General features: G+C 40.2%; 1 protein-coding gene across 8 annotated transcripts in view; it reads left to right on the forward strand.

The window, feature by feature from the left end:
- slc24a2 (solute carrier family 24 member 2) overlaps positions 1-27,924 on the forward strand; it is a 49,928-nt gene that overhangs the window by 14,684 nt on the left and 7,320 nt on the right. For 2 of the 8 annotated variants that reach the window (XM_005468168.4, XM_005468169.4), the window contains exons 3-8: positions 5,840-5,887; positions 6,986-7,094; positions 9,965-9,979; positions 15,564-15,614; positions 19,914-20,012; positions 23,005-23,087. In XM_005468168.4, the coding sequence (XP_005468225.1) occupies positions 5,840-5,887; positions 6,986-7,094; positions 9,965-9,979; positions 15,564-15,614; positions 19,914-20,012; positions 23,005-23,087 (405 nt within the window). The remainder of the gene's footprint in view (positions 1-5,839; positions 5,888-6,985; positions 7,095-9,964; positions 9,980-15,563; positions 15,615-19,913; positions 20,013-23,004; positions 23,088-27,924) is intronic. The other 6 variants (XM_005468170.4, XM_005468172.4, XM_005468171.4 and 3 more) reach the window with 6 other exon arrangements.

The raw sequence follows: 27,924 nt of genomic DNA on the forward strand, positions 1-27,924 counted from the left end.
AGAGTGCGTCAGTCTTAAAAACAAAGAACCTGCATCAGTTTTCTTCTCCATCTACAGATCAAAACCTGCTCTGATTTCATGGGAACGACAAACCGCAGACTTGATCAGTGTTTAATCTCATGAATAAGTCTTGTTTTGGAACATTATTATTCCAATATTGTTACACAAAAAAGTGGCTTTAGAACAAGCATATATAATATCAGGAGAATGACAAAAAGTACTTGTGTCTGATCAAACCTAGCTTTGGGTGATTACATTCGCTTGCTGTAATGACACAGCGTTTTTTTCTTTTGTTTTTTTTTTTGTTACTCTGTTTGTCTCCCAAAAGTCTCAGTCTGATTGGTTCATGAGAAGGGGGGGAGGGCGGATAAGAGGAGGCAATTTTGGCTTAGTCCTGGTGAGCATTGCCTTGTGGGAAATCAGTGTCGTGGCAGCTCCTGTAATTAGTTCTGCTTGTTAGAAAAATGAAGGGGTTACTAATTAGCAAGTGGATGGCTTCTTGACTTGTTGTGCATCTTTTCTCTCCATTCCTTGAAGATCATCATTATCGTCTCCCAGCAAAATGGGGGAGAGAGAGAGAAAAGGAGGGAGGGAGGGAGATGCTGCTCAGTCGTGCTGCTCAACAGTTTAGCTCTAACACGATGAGTCTAGATGGACAAATCTCAAAGGGTGTTCTGTCATGCTCTGACAGACAGGCTGCCTTCTAAGTACTTGCAGGCAATCGCCCGGAGCTGTGCAAGATTTCACTTTTTAAGTTCACTCAGCAAGCTGGGCGGTCTAGACAGACTTACATATGCTTTATTTTTAGTATGTCCATCTCTGCTTTGACTGCTAAACTAAGATTTACTGTAGTATCACTTTTAGCTTGTGACAGCAATCAAAATGTGAAAGGCCTGTTTGGGCCGAGTCCTTAAACCGCACCATGTTTGAGGTGTTAATGCCTTTTGGAAGATTTTTATGTCAGTTATCGACCATACAACAAGACTTATTCAGTCAAGTGTGCTAACAGAGCATTTAAGTCTATTCTCAGGTCATGAGTGAAATTCTAGTATTGTTGCAATTTATTCAATTCAATTTTATTTATATAGCTCCAAAAAGTGTAGACCCTACAACAGGCATAGGCAACTCCAGGCCTTGAGTGCTGGTGTCCTGCAGGTTTTAGATCTCACCCTGGGTCAACACACCTGAATCAAATGATTAGTTCATTCCCAGGACTCCGGAGAACTTCAAGACATGTTGGGGAGGTAATTTAGCCATTTCAATGAGCTGTGTTGGATTAAGGACACATCTAAAACCTGCAGGACACCGGCCCTCGAGGCCTGGAGTTGCCTACCCCTGCCCTACAATAATACAGAGGAAACCCCAACAATCAAATGACCTGCCATGAGCAAGCACTTGGCAATAGTAGAAAGGATAAACTCCTTTTTAACAGGAAGAAACCTCCAGTAGATCTATCAGGGTGGGGCAGCCAACTGCTACAACTGATTGGATGTGAGGGGAGGGAGGCGGGACAAAAGACAGAGTGTGGAAGAGAGCCAGGGATTAATAATAACCAACGATTCCATGCAGTGTAAGCACATAGTGAGTGAAAAAAGGTGGAGAAGAAACACTGCAGCGCAACTAAGGGAGGATTCGGGGTGACCTGATCCAGTCCTAACTATATGCTTTAAAAAGGAACGAGAGAGAGGCCTGAAAGCTGAAAGCTCTGCCTCCCATTCTACTTTTAAATATCCAAGAAACCACAAGTAAATGATCAGTCTGAGAGTGAAGTGCTCTGGGGTGATATGGTACTAGGAGGACTTTAAGATAAGATGGGGCCTGATTATTCAAGACTGTGTGTGTGAGGAGAAGGATTTTAAATTCAGTTTTGGATTTAACAGGATTTATACATCACACTATTTAGCAGGTATCAGTGTATGTGTGATGCTCCCATACAGTCTATAGATCCAGCCATCTGTTTTCTTCAGTTTTTCCAGTTCAGGGTCACGGTGGGGTTGGAGCCTATCCCAGCTGCCATAGGGTGAGAGGCGGGGAACACCTGTCACAAGGCTAACACAGACAGACAGACAGACATTCACACTCACATTCACACCTACAACCAATTTAGAATCAGCAGTTTACCTAACATGCATGCGTTTGGACTGTGGATAATCCTCAGTACCAATTTTAATACTTTGGGTTTTTATGGATTACCTCCTAAACTATTTAATAAAAACATTTAAGGAAAAGTTAGACAGAGTCAGAGATTTTCCATTTTCTAACTGAACTATTTAGAGATATGAGAGCTATTATTTTCCATAGATCTTGACTCGGGTAATCTTTAACATTTGTATCTTAAGCCATGGCTAAAGGAAGAAGTTTTTAAAGCTTTCCTAGTTTCTCATGTGAAATTTTGCTAAGACTATAACTGTATTTTAGCCACTAGAATACAATAATATCTGAGGAAATTAAGTGGAGATGATACGGACAGTGGCTCTTAAGAATTCAAAAATTTTATGTCTCTACTGTTATCGCACTTTGTAATATATGTAGAGTGTAATAATGAGGATAGAGATATAAAGAATCATCTACAGCTGTGATGGATTTAATCAAACTCGATCGCTGGCAAACTCGAAACTGTATAAAAAGCTATTATTATTCTCCTGTGTAATTTGGCTTGGGTGTCAAAGCATAAAGGAAATGCAAATCAAATTCCTCCAGAAATAGACCACTTTTGTGCTCTCTGATTGCATATGAGAAAACCTATAATCCACCACTAATATTGGAAATTCAGGAGTTCCAGCTCTGCCTGCAACATCTGCTCAGATTCCTCTGAAAGTCCCTTCTTCATGGTTAAAAGTGGAGGTATTTTTTGCAGGATGTCACACCCTTCATCGATAATTCTGCACAAAGCAGTGTTACATGCATACGGCGGCGGATGGACATTTATCTCCCTTTGCTGATCCGCTTCCAAGAATGATCCTGATGTGACATTACGTAAGAGCTGGAAAGCAGAGCCGGGGGTATTAGGGAACACAAAAACTCCAGAGAACATACTAATCTCCCTATGTGATTATTAGTCATAATATTTAACGCTGGCTTAATGAGCGACCCATGGCATAATCTCTATCTGGCACATTCACCTGCTCTCTCCTAACCCTCCTAACTTGAATTTGAGGGAGTTAAATAGAATAATTATGCTAGACGGTGCAGTGAATTACCCTGAAGATGGGGCGGAGGGGGTTACAGTCGAATAGCTTTGTGGAAAATCTCAGGATTAGCTCGACTTCTGCTTAATTTTTGGGGCGAAATGTTTAATTTCAGCTCTCTCGTTTCTGCAAATGTTCAGTTGCTGCACAGCAGCAAAACTAATATATGGTAAATTATGAGCTGTTAAACAGAAACAGCGGGATACAGTGGGACGTGGTGGGTAATGACGTTCACAGGGACTGCAGTGGGGATTTTTCTTATAAATAGAGCACGCTAACAAGTCCAGCGTTTTTTCAACGTTCAATTTAATTAGTTTAAAAGTTTCTGTATTATTATCAAAAACGAAAGCGACACAATTTATTGCTCTTTTTTCATAAAAACAAGAAATCTGTTTACATCCCACCCCTGCTTCGTGTACAGTTAAAGTTTAATTCAATGCAGCGTCATTTAGAAAATTAATCAGCGCGTTGACAAGCTCGCGGGCCCTGTCTCGAAATTTGTGCGTTTACCCCGCATTTTTTTAAAAACTCACAAGATCAAACCGAACCGGCGTCTGAATTTCATTGTACATCTTGCACCTTATCAATGCACACCAGTGCCGCCTCTTTCTACACACTGCTGTTTGAGACCGTGTAGGCAGCGAAACAAAGCCTCGGTGTTCTAAGATCTGAACAAAAGCTTTGTGTTTGTTCTCTTGCAGTTAGAAACAGAGGCCTTAAGCGACTGTTATTTCGCACACATTTTTGGAGATGAAGTGAGCACAGTTCTGTCAGGCGGTTGGTGAAAGGCTTTTGTTTCAAAAATAAACTGTGTTACAGTACTCTGCTGTACATGCCAAAAAGGCCTGCTGAGAACGATGGCAGGAAAATCGAGCGATTGTTAAAAAGGCTCGAGTCTCTTTGGCACGATCTGGCACTTTCTCCCCGGCAAAGTTTTTCACATTAAAACTGGCAGAACACACTTATTTGCTTACTTGGTGAGAGTTAGATGAGCTGATCAGTACGACTCTCTTAAGAGTCTCAGAAGTTATAAATACGAAGCTTCGGCCAGAGGCTCGTTAGCCCAACTTCTCACATTAAAACAGCTGCCACAAAGATTGGATAAAGAAAGATGCCACATGTTAATAAGATGCTAGTGGGTCCTTTTTTAAATTACAGGGCAGCTTGCTATTTCCTTCTAATCCTCAGTAAAGGGCTCAAGGAACTTTAAAGGTAGCTTGCATAACAACTGGAAAACTTTGAAACTGGTACATTATTTGGAAACCATCATCATCTCTGTTTTCCAGTCTACAGGCAATAGATAACCAGGTTTAACTTGATCGTTACCTTTACCTATACAAGTAAACACATATGTCTCAACATTTTAATAGTTTTTATGGCTATAGTCTAAGTATGTGCAGGCAATATATGTCTTCGTTTTAATTTTGATGTCTTATTTCTGAACAATCATGGCGACGAAATAACTGAGGCAAAGTTGTTACTGTGTTACATTTTATTTTTTGCTATAAATCAAGTACACCCCTTTTTCAAACTCACTCACTGTTAAGTTTGAGCTAACTGATAGAGCCTTTGGTGAATAATGGCTAAAGAAAAAAGATTTCTGTAAGGCAACCTGTGGGTTTTTTTTTTTTCTTTTGCCGTGAGCGAGTGAGTGTGTGTGTCTAGGTCCGCCAAACCCTATATAAGAGGTCTGTCTGCACCAAAAATACCTCTCGTCTGGACCACAGAAAGTATATAAAAGATGGGCATAGCTTCTGGGTAAGAAGCCAATGCAGAAATGCCATAAATTGATATTTTTTCTAATGTTTGAGTACAAAAGAGGTCTGGTTGTGTAGAAGTCTATACGTTCCTCATTTCATTTGACTGTGGAGACAGTAAAAACGATCCTGATGAGTTTACATTTGTAGTATCGTAAAAAAAAAAAAGTCATAAAGGAGGGTAACGCACATGTTTCACAAATCGCTAACCTACGAGTTGGCTCTTCAGTCAGATCTGCTCCTTTTTTGACAAAGCGCAACGACGCGTACAGCAAAAACAGCCTGTGGCTTCACAACAGGCCTGCGGATGACATCATGGTTGCTATGTCCATCTTTTATCTACTTTAGTGCTGATTGGGCAGCCCTGTGTACTCCACCAGCTCCATCTTTGTTTTTTTTTTTACATTTATTTGTTTAACACATTGCTTTTAAAGTTCAATACATGCAAGTAACCGCATTTAATAATCACAATCTCAGTGTTAAACAACCATTTTGCCATAGCAAGCCGCCTTAACTCTTCTCCTATACTTTCACACAGCAACAAGAGGCACCTTAAATTCTGATGCGAGTTGACATCCTTGACTTAAATGACTCAAATCGAAATGACATATTTGAATGTATTTCAAGGAAATTCAAGTCGACACGTTCTAATCCTGCTCAGCTTGTGACTGACACAGTAGGCAGGCACAGCAGTGGGGAGGAATCTGTCCCTCAAGTCTTGTCCACTTGCATCACAGTCAGTCGTCACCGTCACTGTTACTGTGCCGTAATGTCTTTCTCTACCGTCTCGTCGTCTTGTCTCTGTGGTTGTGTGAGGCTTGCTTCACATCTGTGTCTTGTTTTCTCTTTCTCTTCCTCTTCCCCCCTTTTATACTTCCTCTTCTCTTTGTGTTGGATGAGAAGGCAAGTCCTGGGGCGCCAGAGGATGACGGCAAGTTGTCGGTAGGTCCTGTCTGATTGACACTCCCCCGTCTTCTTCTGTGTTTGTCCCTGTTTCTGTGTAGATGTATTAGAGCAACTTCTGTTTCTCCCGCCATACTGTGAAGAAGACATGTACACTGTTATCTCTAACCCTCAGCCTCCCTCTGTGCCGAGAGTAGCTCCGTCTGTTTCCCAAAGCACTTCCTTTGCAACAGTTGCATTTGTGCGCAGCATGTAAAAGGCAATCGAGGAGGAAGCCTGGATTCTGAAAAACCACTTTTAATGCTTACGCAGTTCCAGCAGGTTCCAGAGCTTCCATCCCGAATGCAAAGAAAGCAGATAAAAGAGCAGACGGACATTCACCGGCGTCGTACTGAGAATCTACAACTTTCTAACCCTCACACGAGTCGTGCCGTTCCGCTTGTCTCTCTTGCCTCCCGCTCACACCCATGGGAGGCTGTGAATTAGCACCTGACACCTCCTTTGCCTACGCATCACCTCTGAGGAGCCAAAGGTGGACACATTCGCAGCAAGCAGCTGTCACCTGCAACGGTGCCTAATTTCCCACAATTCTCAAGTTCCACCTCGGCTGCTGGAGCGACCTTGGCGAGGGTTGTTTTTTTGGTTTTTTTCTTCCGCAAAAGGAACTCAAAAAATGCCACACTAAGTGTAAATGCCTGTGACAAGCCCACGAGGCTTATATTTTTAAGAAGCTGTAGTACTTTATGATTTTTTTTTAAACTCGGTTGCAGGTTCTGCTTAGGGTTTTTAATGTAAAAGAGGATTAGGGAATCATATTCCAACTGGAAGCATAATTGAAGGTGGTAGCACATCATATGCTCATGGACAAACGTTGCAGTGACACGAATCCTTCTTTCTGTGATTAAAATGCTGTGACTTTCACAACAGTCAAAGCACCAGGTCCCTAGAATGATCTTCCCTCTAATGTAAAAATGAATAAGCCTACAAAACAGCGTGGTTTCCCACATTTAGCTCAATACTCTTGGATTAGAAATGGCTTTAGAGGAGTGCTCGCATTAAGGACATTTACTGGATACTGAAAGATTCCCATCCCCTGCAGTAGCAGAATATTTGACTGACGCTTGTCTCCCCTCACAGGCGCGGCCTCGCCTTCAAAGGGGAGGTAGTTCTGCCTCGCTGCACAACAGCTTGATGCGGAACAGCATTTTCCAGCTGATGATCCACACGTTGGACCCTTTAAGTGAAGGTAAACTGCACACAAAAAGAAGTTTGTAACACAAAAGACATACAGCACAGATATTCTTTTTTTTAACTGTCCAACATTATGTATTTCCAGATTGACCGAGCCTGGATCTTGTCTTCATTCTTGTCTTTAACTCTTAAAATTGCATTTTGAGACGTGTCAGAAGTGGATTAACTAAAAACATGTAATTCCTTCCACAGGAAGAGTGCTGTTGAGCTCACATTTTTTTAACCAATGAATAACAGCGCAGAGTGTTATGATGAAAATGTTGGCTTTTATCTATTCACAAGCTCCCCACGTACTTCTTTAAACACAGAAGCTCCACTGTTAACATTGAAAAGTACTTGTACAGTCCCTGTGTTGTTTGTACATTTTTTTTTAAAAACGGTCCATGTAAGACAAAGCGTACTCGGGGCTGAGGTGAAACACCGCTCTCCTTTAATCCAAGTCCATTAGCTTAGCTAAGAAAAACGTTAAAAAAAGGCGTCAGCGTCAGTGCTCGGCACAGGGGATGAATATGTTAATATGCCGGGTGAGGCGCGGTGTCATTCTATTCTCAACCCATCCTGAACATGATGAAGGAAAAATGAAAAATGTTTATGAAAAGCAAACAGGGAGCATGACAAATCCTGATCCTTAAAAAGGAATATTAATGTTAAATGCCGAATCCATCTTACTAGCCGATGTCATTTTTCCTCATCTTTTTCTTCCACCTTTTTGGTTTTCATGAAAGTTTACATTCAGTTTGGTTTGTTTGGCTGAAAAAAAGCATCACTGTCAATACACAGTAAAATATCGCATAGGTCCTAGAGCAATGTGTGTTAGCACAAAAACAGGCTAAATATTTTCCTTCTGGATTGATAGGACTGCATTAGCAATTGGCTGCTCTGCAGTCCAGAGGCATTTCAGCTTTCTCTGAAATGACTTTACTTTGCTTGAAAGCCAAGCTTGGAATGAGTCAGCTCAGGAAAGATTAATAAGCCTTAAAGTGCCCATTAACATGCATCAAATCGCTGTCGTACACTGAATCCAAGGCGTCCTGTCTCTGAGTGTATTCATCATCCCATCGTAGTGATTAATGGTAAATCACAGCCTGAGTGCAAGTCTGGAAGACCACTGTTGTGTATGCATGCATGTATATATGTACAAGTTACACATAATCCACCCAGTTGGGTCATATTAGTGTCTTTTTCAAGGCATCTGATAGTAGTATTCACTAAATTAAGCTAAGTTATGCGTGCAAGATATGGATTGAACTCTTTGTTTTCTCTTTGTTTTAACTGATTTATTTATTTGTGTCCAAAATAAGTTCCTATTTGCAGAAACAAAGTTTTTAAAATGGTCAAACCTACTTTAGTATGAAAGCAGCCGAGATGGCAGGACATACCAAATTGGATTGATGAAGTCTTCTGGCAAATTAACGGCTGGAAATTAATTCGCTGAAACAACAGCTACAGTGTGACATGACACAATCAATGAATTCATTATTGTCAAGAACAAAAGCAACACGTTGGGCTTCCAATGATTTGCATGTATTATTTTGAAATTTCCATGTAGCACATCGGAAAGTTTTCCTCGTACTCCAATGGACATGTACCCGTGATAAGTACAGACTTAAGTACATCTGAAAAAGCACTTATCAGAGGCCTCATTTCCTTGGAACGCTTAACAACTTCATTGGCTGCAGGACTGCAAAGGCCCAATCAAGACAGACCCTATTGGGAGATGAGCAAATGTGTTCTATAAACATTTACTGGCATCATTAATGCAAAGGAGCGTTTACTGGGTGAGCTTACGGCATAGAGAAAGACGAACAGGTGCATCCATTTTAGTTGGAGGCTTGTGCTGTGTGTCCTTGTGTGCTCTTAGGCATTAAGTGTAGCTCAGCAGGGACGTGGGGAGCTGGCAGAGCTCCTTCCATACATTTTTCATTCGCATTTCTCAAAATAAGTTGTTCAGGCTTCAGTGCTGAAAGGCTCTTGTGCTAGTACTGAGAGCTGGTTAGCTTTTGGTTATTAGAGTTTTAGCGATTTAGAGTTTGTTAGTTGTGTGTGTCCGTGTGTGTGTGTGTGTGTGTGTGTGTGTGTGTGTGTGTGTGTGTGGTCCTTGTATTGCAAACATTCTGGGGACTGAAGTGTTTTTACACATTATGGGGACAAAAGCAAATAACAGCAACAATATGATGTAAATCATATTTTCAAGGGAAGACAAGTTTAATTTGAGTACAGGATTAGGTTAGAGCTTCCTTTCTTCTGCTCTGTTTTGTCTGTAGTGACCACAAAAATTTAAATGGCCTGCGGTAGTTTGAATACAATCTATCTGTGTTGTTTCTTCAGCGTATGCTATCATTGCAAAGTGCATTTTATATCTAAACATGTAAAACCTAAGATTTTAAATCTATGTGTGGCAATGTATATGTTTCTGTCATATCATGGGGATATGATTATTTACTTTGTTGCCCAGAGTTAGATGAGAATAACTGCACTCATATTTATTTGTTATTAGGACACAGCTACACATAGGATAACAGTAACAGTGTTTTTTTTAGCTATGCTACATGAGCTAAATGCTACATGCTACATGAGCTAAGCTAGCATCTCCTTCCTTCTGTCCCTTTTAATGCTTAGCCTAAAAACAGAGGAGTAGTACCTACCTTCTCATCTAACTCTCTGCAAAGACATCCAAAATAAGTTTTCTTGAGTTAATTTAATGCCATGAATGAAGAGCTAATGACATTTACTTTAACACAACCCTTTCTCATCTTGGAAATACCTATCAATGATTAAATGTTCGCTATTGGACTAAATATCACCTGGATTTATCTTGTCTCTGTTTCTGTCTTCTTATTTCTCTTTCGTTTACTGTCCCTTCAGAATTTGCTGACTCTGGTGAGTTACTCCTCTAATTTCTGTATCTCCCCCTACTCCAAAAAAAATATGTTTGTTCTCATTCCAACAGCCTGGAGGCAACTCTTGTGCCCAGTGTGTCCCTTATGTATACATTTCCTAAGCGCCGATGTGCTGTATGTCAATTCTGTACCGTACCATCCCTGCAGACTCTCTTCTTCAGATATCTCATTCTCTCCTGTGGATGCTTTTTCCCTGGAAACCCTCTGTTACCATTTCTACATTGTTTTCCCCATCGTCCCTAATCCTCTCTCTCCTCTTACGAACTCCTTTGTGATTTTTAGCTTTATAAGTGCTGTTCTTTGTGAGACACGTTGAGGCCCAAAATAAGTGTTTTGGGTTTTCCTGTCAACATCGTATGTCACTCTAGGTCTGTGAGGCTAAGCAGATGTTTAAGCAGACAGATTTGTGAGAAAGAGACAGAGTAAATGTGTCAGCCTTTTGCTTAGGTCATGAAACGGCCTATCTGGAAGACGGGGAAATGCTGTCAGTTGATTTCTCAGCCCTTTTTACATCCCCGTGGTCAGAATTCTGGTTAAGCTAGATGGAGCAATTAACCAGTGGACTGAAAGTGTTTCTTGTACAGCCTTTTACAATTAGCTGTGGACAAAAAACTATCAGCATTTAAATTTAGCTTAAAAAACAGCAGCTTTCTTGATGTTGTTGAGGTGAATCTCCTACAGTTTAATAATAGACCTTAGAACGTGCATGTTTTTCATTGCAGGGAACATTGTATTAGTCTGGTAGTTCTGGGCACAAGGACCAGCATCTTTTTTTTTCCATCAGTGTGGAGCTACAAACAATATCACTTAGGAGTGGCATCAAATATTGAACTACTCAGAGAGAATGGGCGGGAGAAGGGAAGAGTGGCTCTAACTCTACTGTCTGAACCCTCAACAGACTGCTGAAACAAGTTTCCCAAAACAGTACTCAGAATTCAGGCTGCGTGCTTCAGTATAATGTATCACTCCGAGATCTGAACTGTGGTACTGAGTCTGTGCTTTTCCATAGCTGCAGTTGACCTCAGTTATCTTGTTAGGTTTTTTTCCTGAGGTAGACGGGAAGTTTTGCATAGGCTGGGCAAATAACAGACAAACTCACTAAATTTGGGTCAACTAAAACACAGTCATTTCAGCAGATAGCCTGTTTTTTCAGTAAACTAGTGAGACCAAAGGGGTTGTTTTCTTAAAAATTTTAGATGCTGATATAGAAGAAAATTAGCAAAGGGCAGCAAATTAGGTCCACATGTGTGTTTGTACCGAACTACAGAAAACACCCCTTAAATTACATGAGGGTCTGAATTTTCAGTGCAGTTATTATTAAAACAGCCATTTAGCATCAGGGTTAATCCATTCTTCCAGCAAGCATTTCCAGTTTTCCCCACATAGCTGCCTTGCCCGCCAGCAGTACTGTCTGTGCCGTGACCCAGAGCTCCATCGATTACATGGTTCAATAATGCACTCACTGTCACTGACCTACCACCCCTTGGGCAACGGAAATATATTTTCCACGTATGCAGATATAGTCTATTGACATTTTGGGTTAGATTTTTTTTTTGTATCAACTTAACAATGTTCATAAAACATATATAGCAAAAATATACGTATTTACTGTAGAATATAATCAGAAGAGATATTGTTTCATATCCTGCAGGAATGTGAAACTCATTTTACATTGTGGGCTACATACAGCCCACTTAGACCTTACGCCGGCTGGACGAGTGAAACCCCCTTTCTGTCAGTGTAAAGAAGTTTAACTACACATTGAATCCCTGAGATAGCGTCATGTAAAAAACAGAAGTGCAATTTCAACGGCACATCTCACTTTTTCTACATAATAGAGAAATGCTGCTGGAGTAAATGGAGGAAATAAATGTATAAAATTACACAAAAAATTCTCTTAGCTAAGTTTTTGTTAATTATCAGAAATTGTCCTGTTATTTTTTTGTTTGTTTTTATCTTTTTTTTTACTGTGGACCCGCTGTAAAAATGATATATTTCTATAGTTATAGTGAAAAAAGTTTCCTGTCATTTGAATGTTTAGCTATTACTCAGATACTTTGGTATTGTATAAAAAGCTATGGGAGGAAAATCTGTGCTCTTCTTCATATTTTCCAGTAGGCCAGATTGGAGTCTTTCGGTGGGCTGATGATGGCTGCCAAGCCTTATGTTTGACACCCCTGATAGATAGTTTGACTTGATTTCTTGCTGGTGTCGTAGGAGCCATAGACATAAAGTTAATGTAATTTAGCTTAGCATAAAAACTGTAACCAAGTAGTTACCGGTCTCAAACGTAACCAAATACTACGCATATGTCACACCCCCTCCCATGCCCTCTGAGCCACCCCGCACTGGGTGGGTGAAAGAATCAATGCTAAAAGCCTTTTTGCTTTTGCACAGGCTGTGAATTTCCCTGACACTCCAACCCCCAGCAGACAGAGCGGACTTGCACACACACGCACACACACTCTCACGCATGGCTCACCAGAGGTTTAGAGGTCACACCACAAGGACAAGAGGTCCCTCGGTAAACAACAACAACAAGCCTCGCTCTCTCTATGGAGTTACAGCGGGTGGACCGTGCAGGCAGTGATTGTGTCTGGGGATAATTGCCCTCAGGGCAGCTTTGTAGAGACTGGACGTAGAGTGGTAGTGCACTTCAAACCAAAAATAATATAATGATATGGGATTGAGACGCTTGTCAAGTAGCGCCGCATATGAGCAAGACATTTTGCAATGAAATGTGATTTCATCTCATTAGATTGTGTTTCCATAGCTGCCAAGTCTCACATTTGGCATGAGATTTTCACCATAATCCTCTCACACGCTAGCAGAGTGGGTGCCCACTGTCGGATATTAGTGTGAACGATGCAGGCATGTGGGTGGGAACATATAAAGTGCTTATTGTACTGATGCCTACTACATGGCAAAAACTACAAATCAATACTTGCAAAGTTAGGGTTAACCAAAAGGCTTATATGAACTTATTTAGGAAGTAGCCTCTGTTAACAAGCAGACCTGGTCAAAAATATCAACTTAGTACCGTCAGCTGAATCAGATAAAGAGGTCAGATAAAGGTCAGACAAAAACACTGTAGCACAATAAATGAGGCATAAAAGGACAAAAGTAATTTAAAACATTTAAATTAATTTTAAATGACATGTGGTTTAATGGTAGTGTTTCAAATGAAGTTTTTCGTCTTGTTCCAAGTCCATTGTTTGTACTGTATAAAAAATAGTGTTCGAAACAGCTTCTTGGTTCTTCGTCAACGAGATTAGCCGCCTTGATGATTCAGTCTAATGGCTGTTTGAAACAGGAGAGTGGATTTTACATCAGCAAACAGAAAGATTTCCAAGAATAGCTTTAATGAAAAGGTACATGTTATTCTACTTTGTTGCCAGTGAGGTCCTTCCAATGATGGCGTTTGGTTAAACTTGCTATAGTAAGTAGAACATGCCATGTTCTCTTTAGTTGAAAATAGTTGCTCACGCTTGCTGACTTCTTTTCGAGGTAGTTTTTTGTGATGGTTCAGGATTCAGGCTGTTTCATGTGCTTCCCAGTCTTTATGTAATCCCAGACTGGCTCCACGATGTGAACATCAGACCTTGTGGGGGGCATGTGCTGCAGGACTCTTTATTTTTGTTGGTGCTGAGCATAGTTTTTTGCAACTGTATGTTTGGGGGTAATTTCAGTATAGTACGTAGAATGAATTTGGAACCAGACCAGTATGTTTTGCATGGTGGATAAAAATGTAAAGCTCTAGAATATTTCCTCTTATGAGCAATCAAAGGCAAATACTGTGAATGGCTTTATTTAACATTTTACACCCCTGACATATAGGTTAAAACACCAGTTGAAGTACATGGGTAGAAGAAACAAGGAAGGGGAATTTAAAAGTCTGGTTGTGAGATTTCATGAAGATGTAAAAGTATATAGGAAGATCGGTGCATTGCTAAAAATAAGTAGGAGTGCAGCAGCAGTAATCAAGGGATATAGAGGGAGCCTTAGTACCACTAATCAGAGTCTCAATGGCCTTCTTTCTAAAAACCACTCCAAGGACAGTACAGCACTTGTACAGTCTAGCTCTGAAGATCAAGGCAATTGCTTCATATTTGGCAAAGGAATTCTGAGTTTGCTGGAAATCAGAGTTTCTGTGAAAGCTTACGCAATCAGAAGGCCACTGCATAAAACCCACCTATATGAAATAACAATACTTACTTTTTGGCAGAAAACTATGAGATCGGACTTTGATAAATATCCTTAAAAGAAGAAGCCTGTTGAATATCGGGAAGACGTGCTCTGGTAAGATGAAAGCAAGATAAGCGAGTTCAGCTTAGATGGACTTCGGCACGCTTGGGGTGCCAGGACTGCAAACGGTGAATGCATGCTCCCAGTAGTGAAGCATGGAGGTGAGGCGGTAATGATACTTGGCTGCATGAGTGCAAAAAGTGATAAGGGATGACATTTATCAATGCCACCATGAATGTCTGTGGATATGCCAGATTACCAAAATTTTCTAAAGAAGAACAAAGACTATGGACAAGTTGGTCTTGCTTGGTGTTAATTGGTTGGTGTTACTTTTTCTGAATTTGCATGTGGCGCAGAAAGACAAACCCCCATGCAGAGAGAGCTTCTGGAAAGTAATGGCTCATGAATTAAAAAGATATGAATCTTAAAGTCAGTCAGGATAAGCTTCAGTGGCCCCGTGTCCCTGAATTGGACAAGCAGTTAAGAAAGGATGGATGGATTTCATAAATCTCAGTAATGTGTGCTGACTTCTGGACCTGTATTGTTAATTCTGGTCAGAAGGGAATATAACTACTGTCTGTAGTTAAGTTAGTTTATCTACGTAACATAAACTTACTGTTCTATTTAAAGCGAATCATCGCTTCATTGGCCATTTATTGTTGAAACAGCGTGGGAGGCAGAAGTCTGCGGTCCGGTGTCCTCTGCTCAGCTGCTTCGCGTTCAGCTGTTGCTGCAGGTTTGAATTCCCAGCTAATTCATCATGCCGATGTGCTGACTGTCTATTTACTGTAGCATGGAAGAACTGCAGCAGTAAGGGAATCAAATTAATTGTTCGGGTTTCATTGTGGGAATAAAATGCCGAATCATCAAGCCCCTGAATAAGCTTGTGCGCAGAGGAGAGGAGGACTCATCATTTTGTTGCATGTTGACCCAGTATATTCTCTTCTGACTGTCCTCTTCTGTTTGTTTTCAATATATCTTTTTATGAACCTCTGATCATTTTTTTTAATGGTGGTATACTGATCGCCCCTTCCCCCTCCCTTTACCGTTGGCAGGCTCTTTATCAGACTGAGTTACCGAAAGACTCTTGATGTTTTGTATTTGCAGTTGAGTCCTTGCTTTGTCTTTGCACTTATGCAGTGATGACTTGGGGAGATTTTGTCTCTCTGTATGTGACTTCTTGTGCTTCTTGTGTGACTCTCTGTACAGAATGTGATGCACGTAGAACCAGCAGATCTGTCTTGTTCTGTCATGTTCACTCTTTTCCTTTTCTCTGTGTGTTTGTTGCCTTACCCTTGTCTTTTGCTGTGATGTTGTAGAGCTTGGGACTTATGGGAAACTAAAATATTATCACTCAATGACTGAGGAAGGTAAGCCTGAAAGTTTTCATTACTTGATTCTTTGAGACAGCTTCTGTCATCCCTCTTGTTTTTATATCATCTTCATCACGAAGCAACACATCCAGCCCCATTTTTTTTTAGTGTTTTTTTTGCCTGTGATACACAGTTTGCATAATTTTGCTTTAAGTTGATAATCTCGCTGAGATTTCACTGGCATAAGTGCAAATCATAGTAGCCATGCCATTTTTTTATTGTACTTTTTGTTCCCATTTTTGTTTTTTGGCGTATTTTTATATTTTCTCCCCTAAGAATATGTACATACATATTGTGTGTTACTGTGTGTAGTGTTATTATGACATTTTATTTATTAGGTATTTTCCAAAAATTTCTAAATTTGCTTCTTTTGTTTGACGTTGTGTAAATTAAGACATGCATAATGCAGGCTGGTTTAACTACAAACACACACTTACACAGCCAATATTGCATTCAGAAAACACACAAGGTCTTTTTAACATTTTCTTGTCTTTGCTTGTTTTTCCCTGTTACCCATCTGCGTCTCTTAGCAATACAGCACATCATCCATTCCCCAGCACTTACTTCGAGGTTACTCTTGCACCAGAAGCAACGTTTCTGAATTTGGCAAACTGGAGTGACTAATCCACCCAGTGGTTGTGTAACAGGCAGAGATGACAACGTTTTTTAACAGTTCACAAACTGGTCTTTTTTTTTAAGCAATGTTAAATATTTTTGAAGTTAAAGAATTTAACTAAACATTAACTGTGTTTTTTTTAATTACTTCAAAATAGCGATACATACATTTCCTATACATAGCAATCACATATTTATAATTTGAGTGGAGTGTTAGTTTTGATATTTGTGCTTTTATGCTAAAACAAAGTGACAGAAAAGCACATTTTTAAAATTTGCATAAAAAAATCAAAAAATGTAACCATATTAAGTAAAAGCTCTGTTTCCAAATAACAATAAATAAGGTAGAAATGGCAAAAAATTGTCATAAACTGCATTTGGTAGCTTTACTTTTAAAAGCAATATATTAGTTTTGAATATCACTGTCATTAAAGGGTAATGTGTTGCGTTACAGTGTTAGCTGATGAGGAAATTAATGTGTTACAGTTATTTTATCTTGCCAGATTGAACTTTATAGTAATCTCGAGTAAGCAGGTTATGTTGTCCAGTTTAACCTCTGAGTATGCTAACTTTACCTCATGGTGAGTTCATGGTGATAACAAGCTTGTTAATTTTCCTCATCACAGCTTTCCCCCGAACTAAAATCTTTCCGCTTCAGAGCTGTAGCACTTGCATATTTCTCCTCCTCAACATCACCTCGCCACCTTTCTAACTAGTTGAGCTTAGACCTCAATCACTCAGGCCTAGACACCTTTCAACAACCTTGAGGCATCCACTAGTTGCAAGGGGAAATTATGTATTTCCTGTGAAATCGATTCACAAAACCCCATTGGAGCAGGTCTAGAGCTCTTGAGTGAAACTCTGGTAACAATCAGTCACTAGAAAAAAGTGTGTATTCCACAACCAGCTGGTGAGTGGTTGCTGGAAGTCGATGGTGTGAAACTGGTTGCAAAGAGATTTGCTATGCTACACCAAAATGTCTTTGTGATTGCTTTGGTTGCTAGTAGGTTTCCAGGGTGAGAAGAAGTTTCCATGGAAGATGCCAAACTGCCTGCAGATACTTGCAAACTACTCACTATGCTGTAGTGAAACTGAAAAATGTGATGCAAAGTCACCTTTTGAAATTGTTGGTGGTTGACGTTTTAAGGCAAAGCTTTTACTCTGAAAGTGAATATTTTTCATTTTTGATTTATTTGCAGCTTTGAGAGTAAATGTCCAGTTTTTGCAGAGAAGTCGACGTTTTCCACATAAACCATGAGGGACTGCGCCAGTCTGATTCTGACCAAGCCAATCATGAGAAGGTTTTTTTGTTTTCAGCTCCCTGTTTTTGAGTGGCGACAGCCACCAACCTCCAACAACTGCTTACCAGCAACTTGGGGAATACAAATTTTCTGAAGTGACCAGAGGTTACCATGGGGTCACTGACTGGTCTCTACGCCTGTGTGACTGAGGCGTGGAGGTGCTTTTTCAATATCTGAAAATTATAACCATGACACTAATTAAAACACATCTTCCCACAAGATAAATCCTGCCACCTTTGCCATATCACTAACTAAGCTTAACATGCACACTGACACAGCCTGAGGATTGAAAGCCTTCTACTTGTACATGCAACATACTTCAGGGAGTGGAAAGGCAAAAGAAATGGTGTGATGTCATCAGACAACAAAAGACACAACGGTATATGGTAACCGGTTGCTCATTCGAATAATTAACCAATTATCTGATGCACTTAATTGCTTTAATTTGCACATTTGTTAAAACAAACAAATAAATAAATAAAGAATCAGAACACCTAAACAAGTTTCTTTATAATTTGTTACAATACCAGTCATAACTGAGAGAAATAAATAGCTAGATTCCTGCTAAAGCTAACTTGCTGAGGTGATCTCAGATTCTGTGGATTATGTATCTGAAATGGTAAACTTCCTTCTTCTTGCAGCTTCTGTAGTAACGGCTCTTTGCTTTCACAGGTCTTTATCAAAGTATGTTCAAAGACCTGAAACATGACGCCAGTGTTTTTTTTTTAGCATTTCTTTTGAATACCTCCAGCAGAAAGCCCAACCCTGTCATTTTTATACCCAAGTAACCGGATGGTGATCTCACACTCACCTTTCCATAAATAAACACCCACTTATCCATGAATAAACACGCACAAACACACACTCGCTAAGACAACTAACTGACAGTGACCGCCTAAGGTGAGTGGTGTCAAGACAGTGGAATGTGTGATTCTTGTGAAAGTCGGCAGTGTATGTGTGTGTATTTGTGTGCATGTGTGTGGAGAAAAAAAAAAAGGGCAGGGAGGGGCTGAGCGTTGCCAAACAACAAAAAGACAAAGTGAGAGAAAGATGGTGTTTGCCAAAGACGAATGAGTGAGAAAATCCGAGGTGATAGAGAAATGTAGAGTGAGACAGAGGAGGCATGAAGGCGGCCGACGGTGACTTGGGGTGGTTAATGATTTTGCCAGAAGGTCACAGACAGCGTTCACATGGCTGGGCGGAGTATTCGTATTGACGCATCACTGTGTCAAGCACTGACGAATCAGCCATGCATTTGTAAAATGAAACAAAAAAAATCTTTTGCATTGATTGCAGCCGGGTGATTTGGATGAGGCAGGAGAAACGGCAAAGATTGACACGCACAGTTAAATTAAGCACGGCTGCACGACAGCACAACGATTAATGATGCGCAGGAGGGCTCGCACAGAAAGTACGTGCTGCATAGGATAAAATCTCTTATATTACAGGCTGGTTTAAAAAAAATACAGAGAGCAGCCACTACTGCTGAACTCTGACCTGGAATCTGCACAACTTGGTACTGGAATCGTATTTCTCCTTGTTTCTAGGCTATATTTGTGGGCTTTTGGGGGGATTTCAGGCTGTAGGGATTTTATCAAAAATCTATTGCTCCTCAAGCCAGCAGCCAGTTATTGCTAGTGATTAAAATTGCCTTGGATGAGCCATTATTTACAATATCAAGAATGCACACAAATTATATGAGCCACAAGGTCGAGGTTTCAATCCAGTCCACTGCATCACATCATTACAAAATGGTTTCACGGAATCAATTAATGTTATCTACAAACTAATACGTACCAGCAGTTTTAGAAACATCTGTTCAAATTCTCTATATTTATAGTTATGATAATTTTTTTGTCATGGAGTAAGAGATGGGCTGTGATAATGATCAAATTAGTTGCTTCCTGGATTAAAAATGTGAACACAGCCTCTCGAATCTTTAAATTCGTGATTTGTAACATGCCGTCCCGAACTTTTGTTTGCTTTTAAGTTCCCTGCTAGCCTCTGGCATCTCTTGTGACTTTTTGATCTGAAATGAGAACTGAACAAGACCAGGATTTAATCTGAGCTCCAGAAGGCAGATCTTTTCACAAGAGATTCTCTCTGCTTCGCCTCCGCCAAGGACCAGGACATTGCAGGATCATCAGTATATGATATGCTATGTCATATTGACTATGTGTTGTTGCAACTGCAGTTTTGTGTAAAGCCGCCTCCCTGTTTGTTCTGTGCTTTTGAAACGCGACCCATCTGGGGTCAAAGGTGACAACGAAGGAGCGCTGACTGGGACGAGGCCGAAAGGCTTTGTGGATGCTACGGTACGCAGCGCTTTGGTCCGAATTTGACCAGTGTTGCGTTTTTTCTTTTCGTTTCCTCTTTGCAGGTAAATTTCGAGAGAAGGCGTCTATTCTGCACAAGATTGCTAAAAAGAAATGCCAAGTGGAGGATAGTGAAAAGGCCAATGGTGTAGCGAGCCGTTCAGGTAAATAAAACTTTAATATCCTTTAGATCTTATTGCAGTAGTATGAAATTATAGGAAATACCTTTGTTTATTTTCTGGCTCAAAGTTGTCTGTACAATAAAAAGATGTCAGTCTTTATGTTACACATATAAAACTACACTGGCTGAGTGGTGTCGGTGTGATATTTCCCAAAATGTCTCTTTTCTTTGGAAGACCTTTGCTTTCCAAGGAAGACCTTATTTTCAGTTCAATCCTTGAATCTGACCATTTTCAAAGGATCCCATGAATCAGGATCTTAACTCAAGTGATGAACTAGTATTGTGTCTACACATAAGACAGCTCGACAAAGAAACAATTTTACATTGTGTCTTTAGATACTTTGTTACTAACGACCTGTCACAAAAACACATGATTTATTCCCATGTTTCTAACAGAATCTACTAAAATGCCAAAGATAACACAGTTTTACAGCAATAAAATTGTATTTTTGCACCATCAAGGTGAATTGCAAAGAGCTGTTGGCTGAAAACTTGACATATCTGAACATAGTGGAAAGCGTGTCCTTTAAAAGAATTTGAGAAACCTGGGCAGATGGAGGACAAATGAAGTGAAAGGCCTACAAATACCATCAGCCACAGATCAACAGTATTTGAAAGTCATGTCTTAAAGAAATGGGAAAAATCAATTGATCTGTCTACTGTTCACTGAAGCCTTATTAGAAATGGCGTAAGTGGAAGGGTGGCTGTCAAAAAGCCATACTTAAGGAAGGGAAATGATGAGAAAAGGCTGAGATAAGCAAAACTACTCAAGAACTGGACTCAACATCTGTGGCAACAGGTCAGGATTTCAAGAGAAAGCTACGACAGGGAGTGTAACGGCTATCTGTAAAACACGGTGGAGGCTCTGTCATGGTTTGGAGTTCCATTTCAGTCAGTGGTGTTCGGGATCTTGTCAAAATTTATGGAATTATGAACAAAGAAGAATATTAATCCACCATGAAATTCCATGTGGAAAGATTATTCAGAATGACTTTGATCCCAAACATGCCGTCAGTGCAGTAAAGGCATGCCTGGATAGGAAAACATAGCGATGATTAGGTCTGACCGCTGATCAGCTTTGGCCTCTCACGACCTTCAAGGAGAAGCGGGTATCGCTAGAATAACCGAGCTTATGTGCGTTAGTTATTAGATTCCCTGCTGAAACGATCATCTGTTGTTAAACAAACACGACATGATCAAGAGCAGCCAAATTGATTGCAAGTGTTGTCTTCAAGCAGTATTTAATCAATCACAGTCACTGCCAAGAGTAATTTATGTGTTTTTCACTTCAAAGAGCGCTGGACCAAAGAACAAACAGGAGGCCAGAGGAAACACTTTCATGGCCACAATGGAGGCAAAGCAGGAGAATCAAAGCGAGACATAGCTGTTGATCAACAAGGCAAAATTATGCTAACCGCGCCACATTAACATATTACCCTCTTGATCAAAGTGCTCGACTGGTGGTCACCACAGCTAACTTCACTTTTTAGGTTGTTGCAAAAGAATATTTACCGTGGTTCAGTCCAGGTATCCCATTTTTATTTGTAATATTGCCACATCTGAGCGAGCAAGGTAGGGAGGGAGGTCATGTGGTGGACCAAAGTGGTACTGAGGCACATTATCTGTCTGAGAATCTGCTAATTGTGTCACAACCATACTTGGATTAAAGCAATTTCCACAGCAATTATAGTTTAATCATCTGATTACATGGCTTTCGGCTCTTTGTATTTTAATAAGTGTAAGTTAAGTAAGCCGGGCCTCAATTGAAATGGATTTAAAGCAGCCACTAGCATTTGATAAGGTGAGCTAGTATTACCCTCAGACATGCACATGTATGTTCACACACATGGGGGTGCCTTGATATACTTTTTTGCCATTATTTCCGTTGTTACAACATTTTTTAAAATAAATATATGACATTTATGTTTAACTTTCCAGCAGTTCCATAAATGTGTTTTTCACCTGACTACAAAACAGAAATCTGAAAGAAGCAAATAAGGGTTGAAACAGATGTTGGTACTGAAATGCTAAGTCAGTTACTTGATTGAAATAAAGGTTAGTTATTTGGCAAAAAGACGACCTGGAATAAAAAGGTGCTATCAAAAGTTTAACAACTTTTTGGCCATAAAAAGCAGAAACGACTGCTGTCCCCTTCATGGTCATCTTCTTGTGCAGCTCTGCACTAGTACATGGAATTTCCCTGGAGGATGCATTCACACCGCTTGCACATGAGCATTTGCAATTTCACTGCTTGCATGAAGAGCAAATATCAACTTTAGTGTTACACCGTTCTAAATTTCAATATGAGAAACTGTGGATATGAAGACCGAGTCTGTGGCTAAGACTGAGAGACCCGATAACAGTCTTCCTGTGAAAATGTTGCAATGTTCATGTCAAGTGGTGGCAGATCGGGTCATGAATTTCAGGTCATGTGCACGTTGGGAATGGGGCTTCCAGAGAGCAATTTAAACAGAGCAGGAACATTAGGTGTGTCTTTGAAGGAGTTTCGGTCAAATTAAAATCTGGAAAAACAGGTTTTTGGTTTTTTTTACAGGTGCAGTCTTAGAACATTTTGATCACACCTGATAATTTACTTAACTAAATAACAGTTTTCTGTTTAATCAGGCCTTCTGCTGACATTTTCTGTTGTTCTTTATACGTTTCATTTATTTTTGTTCTATTTTAACAGGGTTCTCTATGATATTATAATTGTGTTGTAGTTGTTTTACAGCACTTTGCAACTTTTATGTCTGAGAAAAAGGGCTATATAAATAACTTTACTTACTTTTTTTTATCACAAAGTGAGGATTCCCTAATAATTAAAAAATGAGCTGAATCATTTTATCTGGATAGAATTGCTATGCAGAAATTATTTGTCCACTTTTCTTCAGACCATAAAAATTAACACTTTGTCTTTCAGAGTCGTCAAACAAATTCATTATTATTATTATATTAAGTCATTATTTTTCCCGCAGATAAGAACCTTCCTAACAGCTCCAGTGTGGAAGTGGAGGTGACCCCACCTATGAATGGAACAGCAGGGCAAGAGGGGGAGACGGTAAGAAATGAAAGGGCACTCACAAACCGCAGTATGTGGGAAAATCTATTTATACCAATTCGTCGCCTGTCCACCTAACTGGGGGAGAAGGCAACGAAACTGTGAGACGAACATCAAAGTAAGAGAGGCATTTATGAATATTTTATGCCTCTCATCTGTGTCTGTGTTCCACCTTGAGTGTGATTGATGCAAAGGTTGCACCAACTATGGCACAGGTCACTACTGCTGATAATTTCCCAGCATGCACTCGGGCGAGTTCCTCCATCTTCAGCCAGACCTGCCAAAGACCCGCCTCCTCCCACTGAGTTCTGTAATCACACTCCTCACTCACCTGCTGCTCCCCGCCGCTGGATGCTCGAAACAAGCACACTCGCACGCGTACGTCAACACAAACACACACTCGGTCTTTGACGTGTGGCCAGGCTCAGCGAGCCTCATAATGGCACCTGAACCAGAATCGCTGGCATTAACGACGACGGCGGGATGCAGCAACCCGCCAAGCCAGCAGACGGTCCTGGGGCAACCGGGCAGCCAATCAAAATGTGTACACTGAGAGGAGAACAGACAGAGGAGGCGAGGGTGTCGGTCATCCTGCTGGATTTTCAACTTTTAAATTGCTATCAACAAGAGTAATCCCAAAAGCCTGCTAATGTTCCAGCTAATGTTCACCCAGTTTCATCTGGGTGAACAATAGTGGAAAAAAGGAAAAGGAAAACATAACAGGCACCGTGTGCTAATATATTTAACTCTAAGCTTGATGGAAATCACACAGCTTGTAAGTCTCTTTGGGCAGACGACATTCAACTGATGTTGCTTGTGGTCTTTAATTACTGTAATGTGTTTCCTCCAAGTGGAGGACATGCATTAGCCAAAGTGCTTTGGCTATAATAATCAGTGTTTTGGCTAATCTGTCTTCATAAATATATATACAATTGGAAAAAAGGGAAAAATGGGAACGATTTTGTTGATATTCTCACAAACGTCACATGAACAAATCCAGCTCCAGTTATCCTTTATTATCCTTTTAATTAATGCATGACATGGAGAGAGTTTTTATTCTGTTAACAATTACGCAGGCTCAGACTGCTCTTTCTTTCAGAAGCATTTTTTCTTGCTTCAAGCTTCCAATCCTTTATCCAATTTATCTCATATCATAGAGAATTGTAAAAGACTTTCATATAGAAGAAAATTGCATGTATAAGCATAACAAAATTACAGTTTTACTAACATCGTGCTGTGTGTAAAATTTAAAGACAAGGTAGATAAATATGAAACATAAAACACTGACGAGTTTGCAAAGAAAAGCGTCTGGACTTCTTTGAGTTGCTTGAAGACGTTTCACCTCTCATCCGAGAAGCTTCTTCAGTTCTAAGGTCAAATGGTCGAGAGTCCCAGATTTAAACCCAGTGGGAGTATCCCCCCAAGGAGGGACAAAGGACCCCCTGGTGATCCTCTAATCACATGCGCCAAGGTGTGAAAGTGGGTGTGGGACCTAATCAGCCAGGGTTTCGGGTGAGCTCATTGTGAAACCTGGCCCCACCCTATCATGTGATTTCCTGAGGTCAGATGGCCCAGGATGTGAGTGGGCGTTAAGGCGTCTGGGGAGGGAACTCAAAACTGGATTATAGATGGCAGACAGTTGGTGTCGTAAACCACCGCCTCTGTTCAAAGATGGTCGCTCACAGTGGACATAGATGGCCTCTTTCACTCCTCTTTCAAACCATCTGTCCTCTCTGTCCAATATGTGAACATTGGCATCCTCGAAAGAGTGACCTTTATCCTTAAGATGCAAGTGGACTGCTGAGTCTTGTCCTGTGGAGGTGGCTCTTCTATGTTGTGCCATGCGCTTGTGAAGTGGCTGTTTGGTCTCTCCAATGTAGAGGTCCGGGCATTCCTCACTGCACTGTACAGCATACACTACGTTGTTCAGTCTGTGTTTTGGAGTTTTGTCTTTCGGGTGAACCAGTTTGTGTCTGAGTGTGTTGTTGGGTCTGAAGTACACTGGGATGTCCCATCCCAGTGTACTTCAGACCCAACAACAGTTACGTTGAAACCAAGCACACCATTGTTGTTCTTGTGACATTACCAATAAGTTTGATGTGTCACATGGCCCTCTTCCTATTGAAAAAACAAAAGTTGTATCCAAGATGGCCGACTTCTAAATGGCCACCATGGTCACCACCCATCTTGAGGAGTTTGCTCCCTCACATATACCAATGTGCCACAAACAGGACTTTAATATCACCAACCATTCCCATGTTATTACCGTGTATCCATATAAATGGCCCAACCTGTATATATCTCATATATTGTATAAAGTGTAATATGTGTAGCAGCTTTGCATACAGTGGTGTCCACAATACTATGAAGTCCTACTTGATTAAAAGCACAAATAATACTGTACAAAGCTAATACTGGAAAAGCTGGAATGTTGTGTAAAATGTAAATAAAACATAATGTAATAATTTACCAATCTCAGAGATCAACATTTTATTCACAGTAGGACATATAAAACATATCAAATGTTTAACACATTTTACAGTTTAATGAAAAATATTATCTCATTTTAAATTTGATGGAGCAAAAAACTGGAAAAGTGAGCATTACCACAGCTAAAGAAACATTTTTAAATTAATTAGTTTAAATACTAATACTAAATTAAAATGAAACTAATACATGAAACTATTTAGTTTAAATGGCAAAGGCTCAGTTACACGATTGGGTATAAAAAGAGCATCTTACAGAGAATCTTATGGGTTTGGATTCTCAGGAAACACTTCATTAAAAACAGGCATGATTCTGTTATGGAAATCAGTGCATGGACTCAGGATCACGTGTCCAGAAGTCCAGCAGCTGGTCTCCTCAGGTTCCAGACATTTACGAATTGCTGTCAAAAAAAGAATATTTGATATCTTTTCTATGTTCTGAGTTCTACATTATGATAACTTTTCTATATTTGATATCTTGTCTATGGGTTTATGAGATTTGCAGCTCATTACATTCTGTGTTTATTTAGTTATTTGACTCAAGATCCTGACATTTTTCTCTCCTAAACGCAGACATCATAACATCATAACCTGATATGATGCTAGAAAAATGATATTCTTGTGATTAATGTTTGCTAGGAAGCAGAACAGCAGGTAGATGGAGTCTAAAAACACCTTCTTTTTTTTTTCATGTGATGATTCACAAACTTTGAAAGACCTGGATGCTTATTGGCATTCTTGATTCCTACATGCTGTTATTTTTAGATCCTGCACAGTGCACCTGCCTGTGTCAGCCAGGAAGTAGCTGGAAACAGCTCACACCTTCATATTGCCGCCAGAGGCCCCATCACGCTAATTGTTCAATTCCTCCTGGATGTCTTGGCAACCAAGACCGGGGAATAAGGAGATAGTTAAGGTCAAATTAAAATTTGCAGCAGAGTTTTGCACGACTTACTGTCTAAACCCCCTGAGAAGCAGGAAAGAGGAAAAGTAGTCATGTGCTGTAATTTTTCTCAGCAGCAGATTTTTCATTTTAAAATCTGCATCTGGTTCTAATTTTGATGATGACATTAAAGCTATGTCTGACTCAATTGTCTATCTGCAACAACATATTCTAGGTTTTTCTGCTTTCAGTAGCATACATTTTGAATATTTATAAAGCTCCTGTAATCAATTCTTTAAATAACATTCGGGAAAACTAAAGAAAATCATAACCACGGGATCTCATGACTCATCCTACCTCTTCTATCACAACTAAAGCGATGTGAAAAAAACCATTGTGTTGGGTGGAAGTATCATTCAGTTTGAAGATTTGCTTGCTTTTTCTTTTCCTAAATAGGATGAGAATTTTATATCCAGATGGAGCCTGTGTGTGTGCGTGTGGGGGACAAAAATAATATTCATGCCATTGCAGCTGTTACGGCATCTATGAAGATGAATGTTTCATGTGAAGAATGAGACACTGCTGTCAGATAGGCAAATAGTGAATGGAAATGGGTGAAGTTTCAAATCACAGTGTGTGTTTGAGGATTTCTTTGTGAATTACACATAGCATCTTAGTTTTAAACAGATGGCTGCATTTTGTCAATTCCTTGGTACTAAAAGTTGGATCAAGAAAATAATGCAAGAGGAGCACTTTGAAACAAAAACCCAAACCAAAACAACAAATTTAGACATTTCACCACAGATCAGCTGATTTCAACATCGACCCATACCCACGGCGAAGCTGATATCCACGTAAACACCCCGATAACCTATATGGCGTGCAGTTCAGGCTGCTTTAGCCTGCCTGCAGTTGCAGTTGCAAGCTGCTTTGCAACCCGTCTTCACCCCAGCTACTCTTTTTAATACTGTGTGTGATGTGATGGATGTCGTATCTATTGGCACCGATCCCTGCTCTGGCTTTCTGTGCATGGACATAGAAAGCCCAGAGAGGTGTGCTCACAGAATTCACTGCTGATGAAAATAACAATAATCTGTCGACTCTGTGGCTGAGCTATTATTTTACTTGAAGACCAAGTTCCTCTGTGTTTTTTCCATTATTATACTTGCATTATATATTAACTGGAGATGCCTCATGGAGGCGAACCTGTCAGATCAGCAGTGATTTCTTTCTTAAACTAATGCAAACGCACCATTTGCATTTGCAGCCTTGCTGCAGCTGTTCTGCACTCTTTCGACCATTTCAACTATTGTAGCTTTGTTGCCTCACACCGGGTACCAGAGCAAATGCTTCCCTCCAGGAAGAAAGGGAAAAAAAATAGCAAATGTCACACCTCCCCTCGCAGCTCTGTGGTGTCTGATAAAAGTCAGTGCCTTTAAGCACAGAGTTGGCAGTGTTACCAACTGAG

The sequence above is a fragment of the Oreochromis niloticus genome, linkage group LG3 (assembly GCF_001858045.2).
Source record: "Oreochromis niloticus isolate F11D_XX linkage group LG3, O_niloticus_UMD_NMBU, whole genome shotgun sequence".
Lineage (NCBI taxonomy): Eukaryota > Metazoa > Chordata > Actinopteri > Cichliformes > Cichlidae > Oreochromis > Oreochromis niloticus.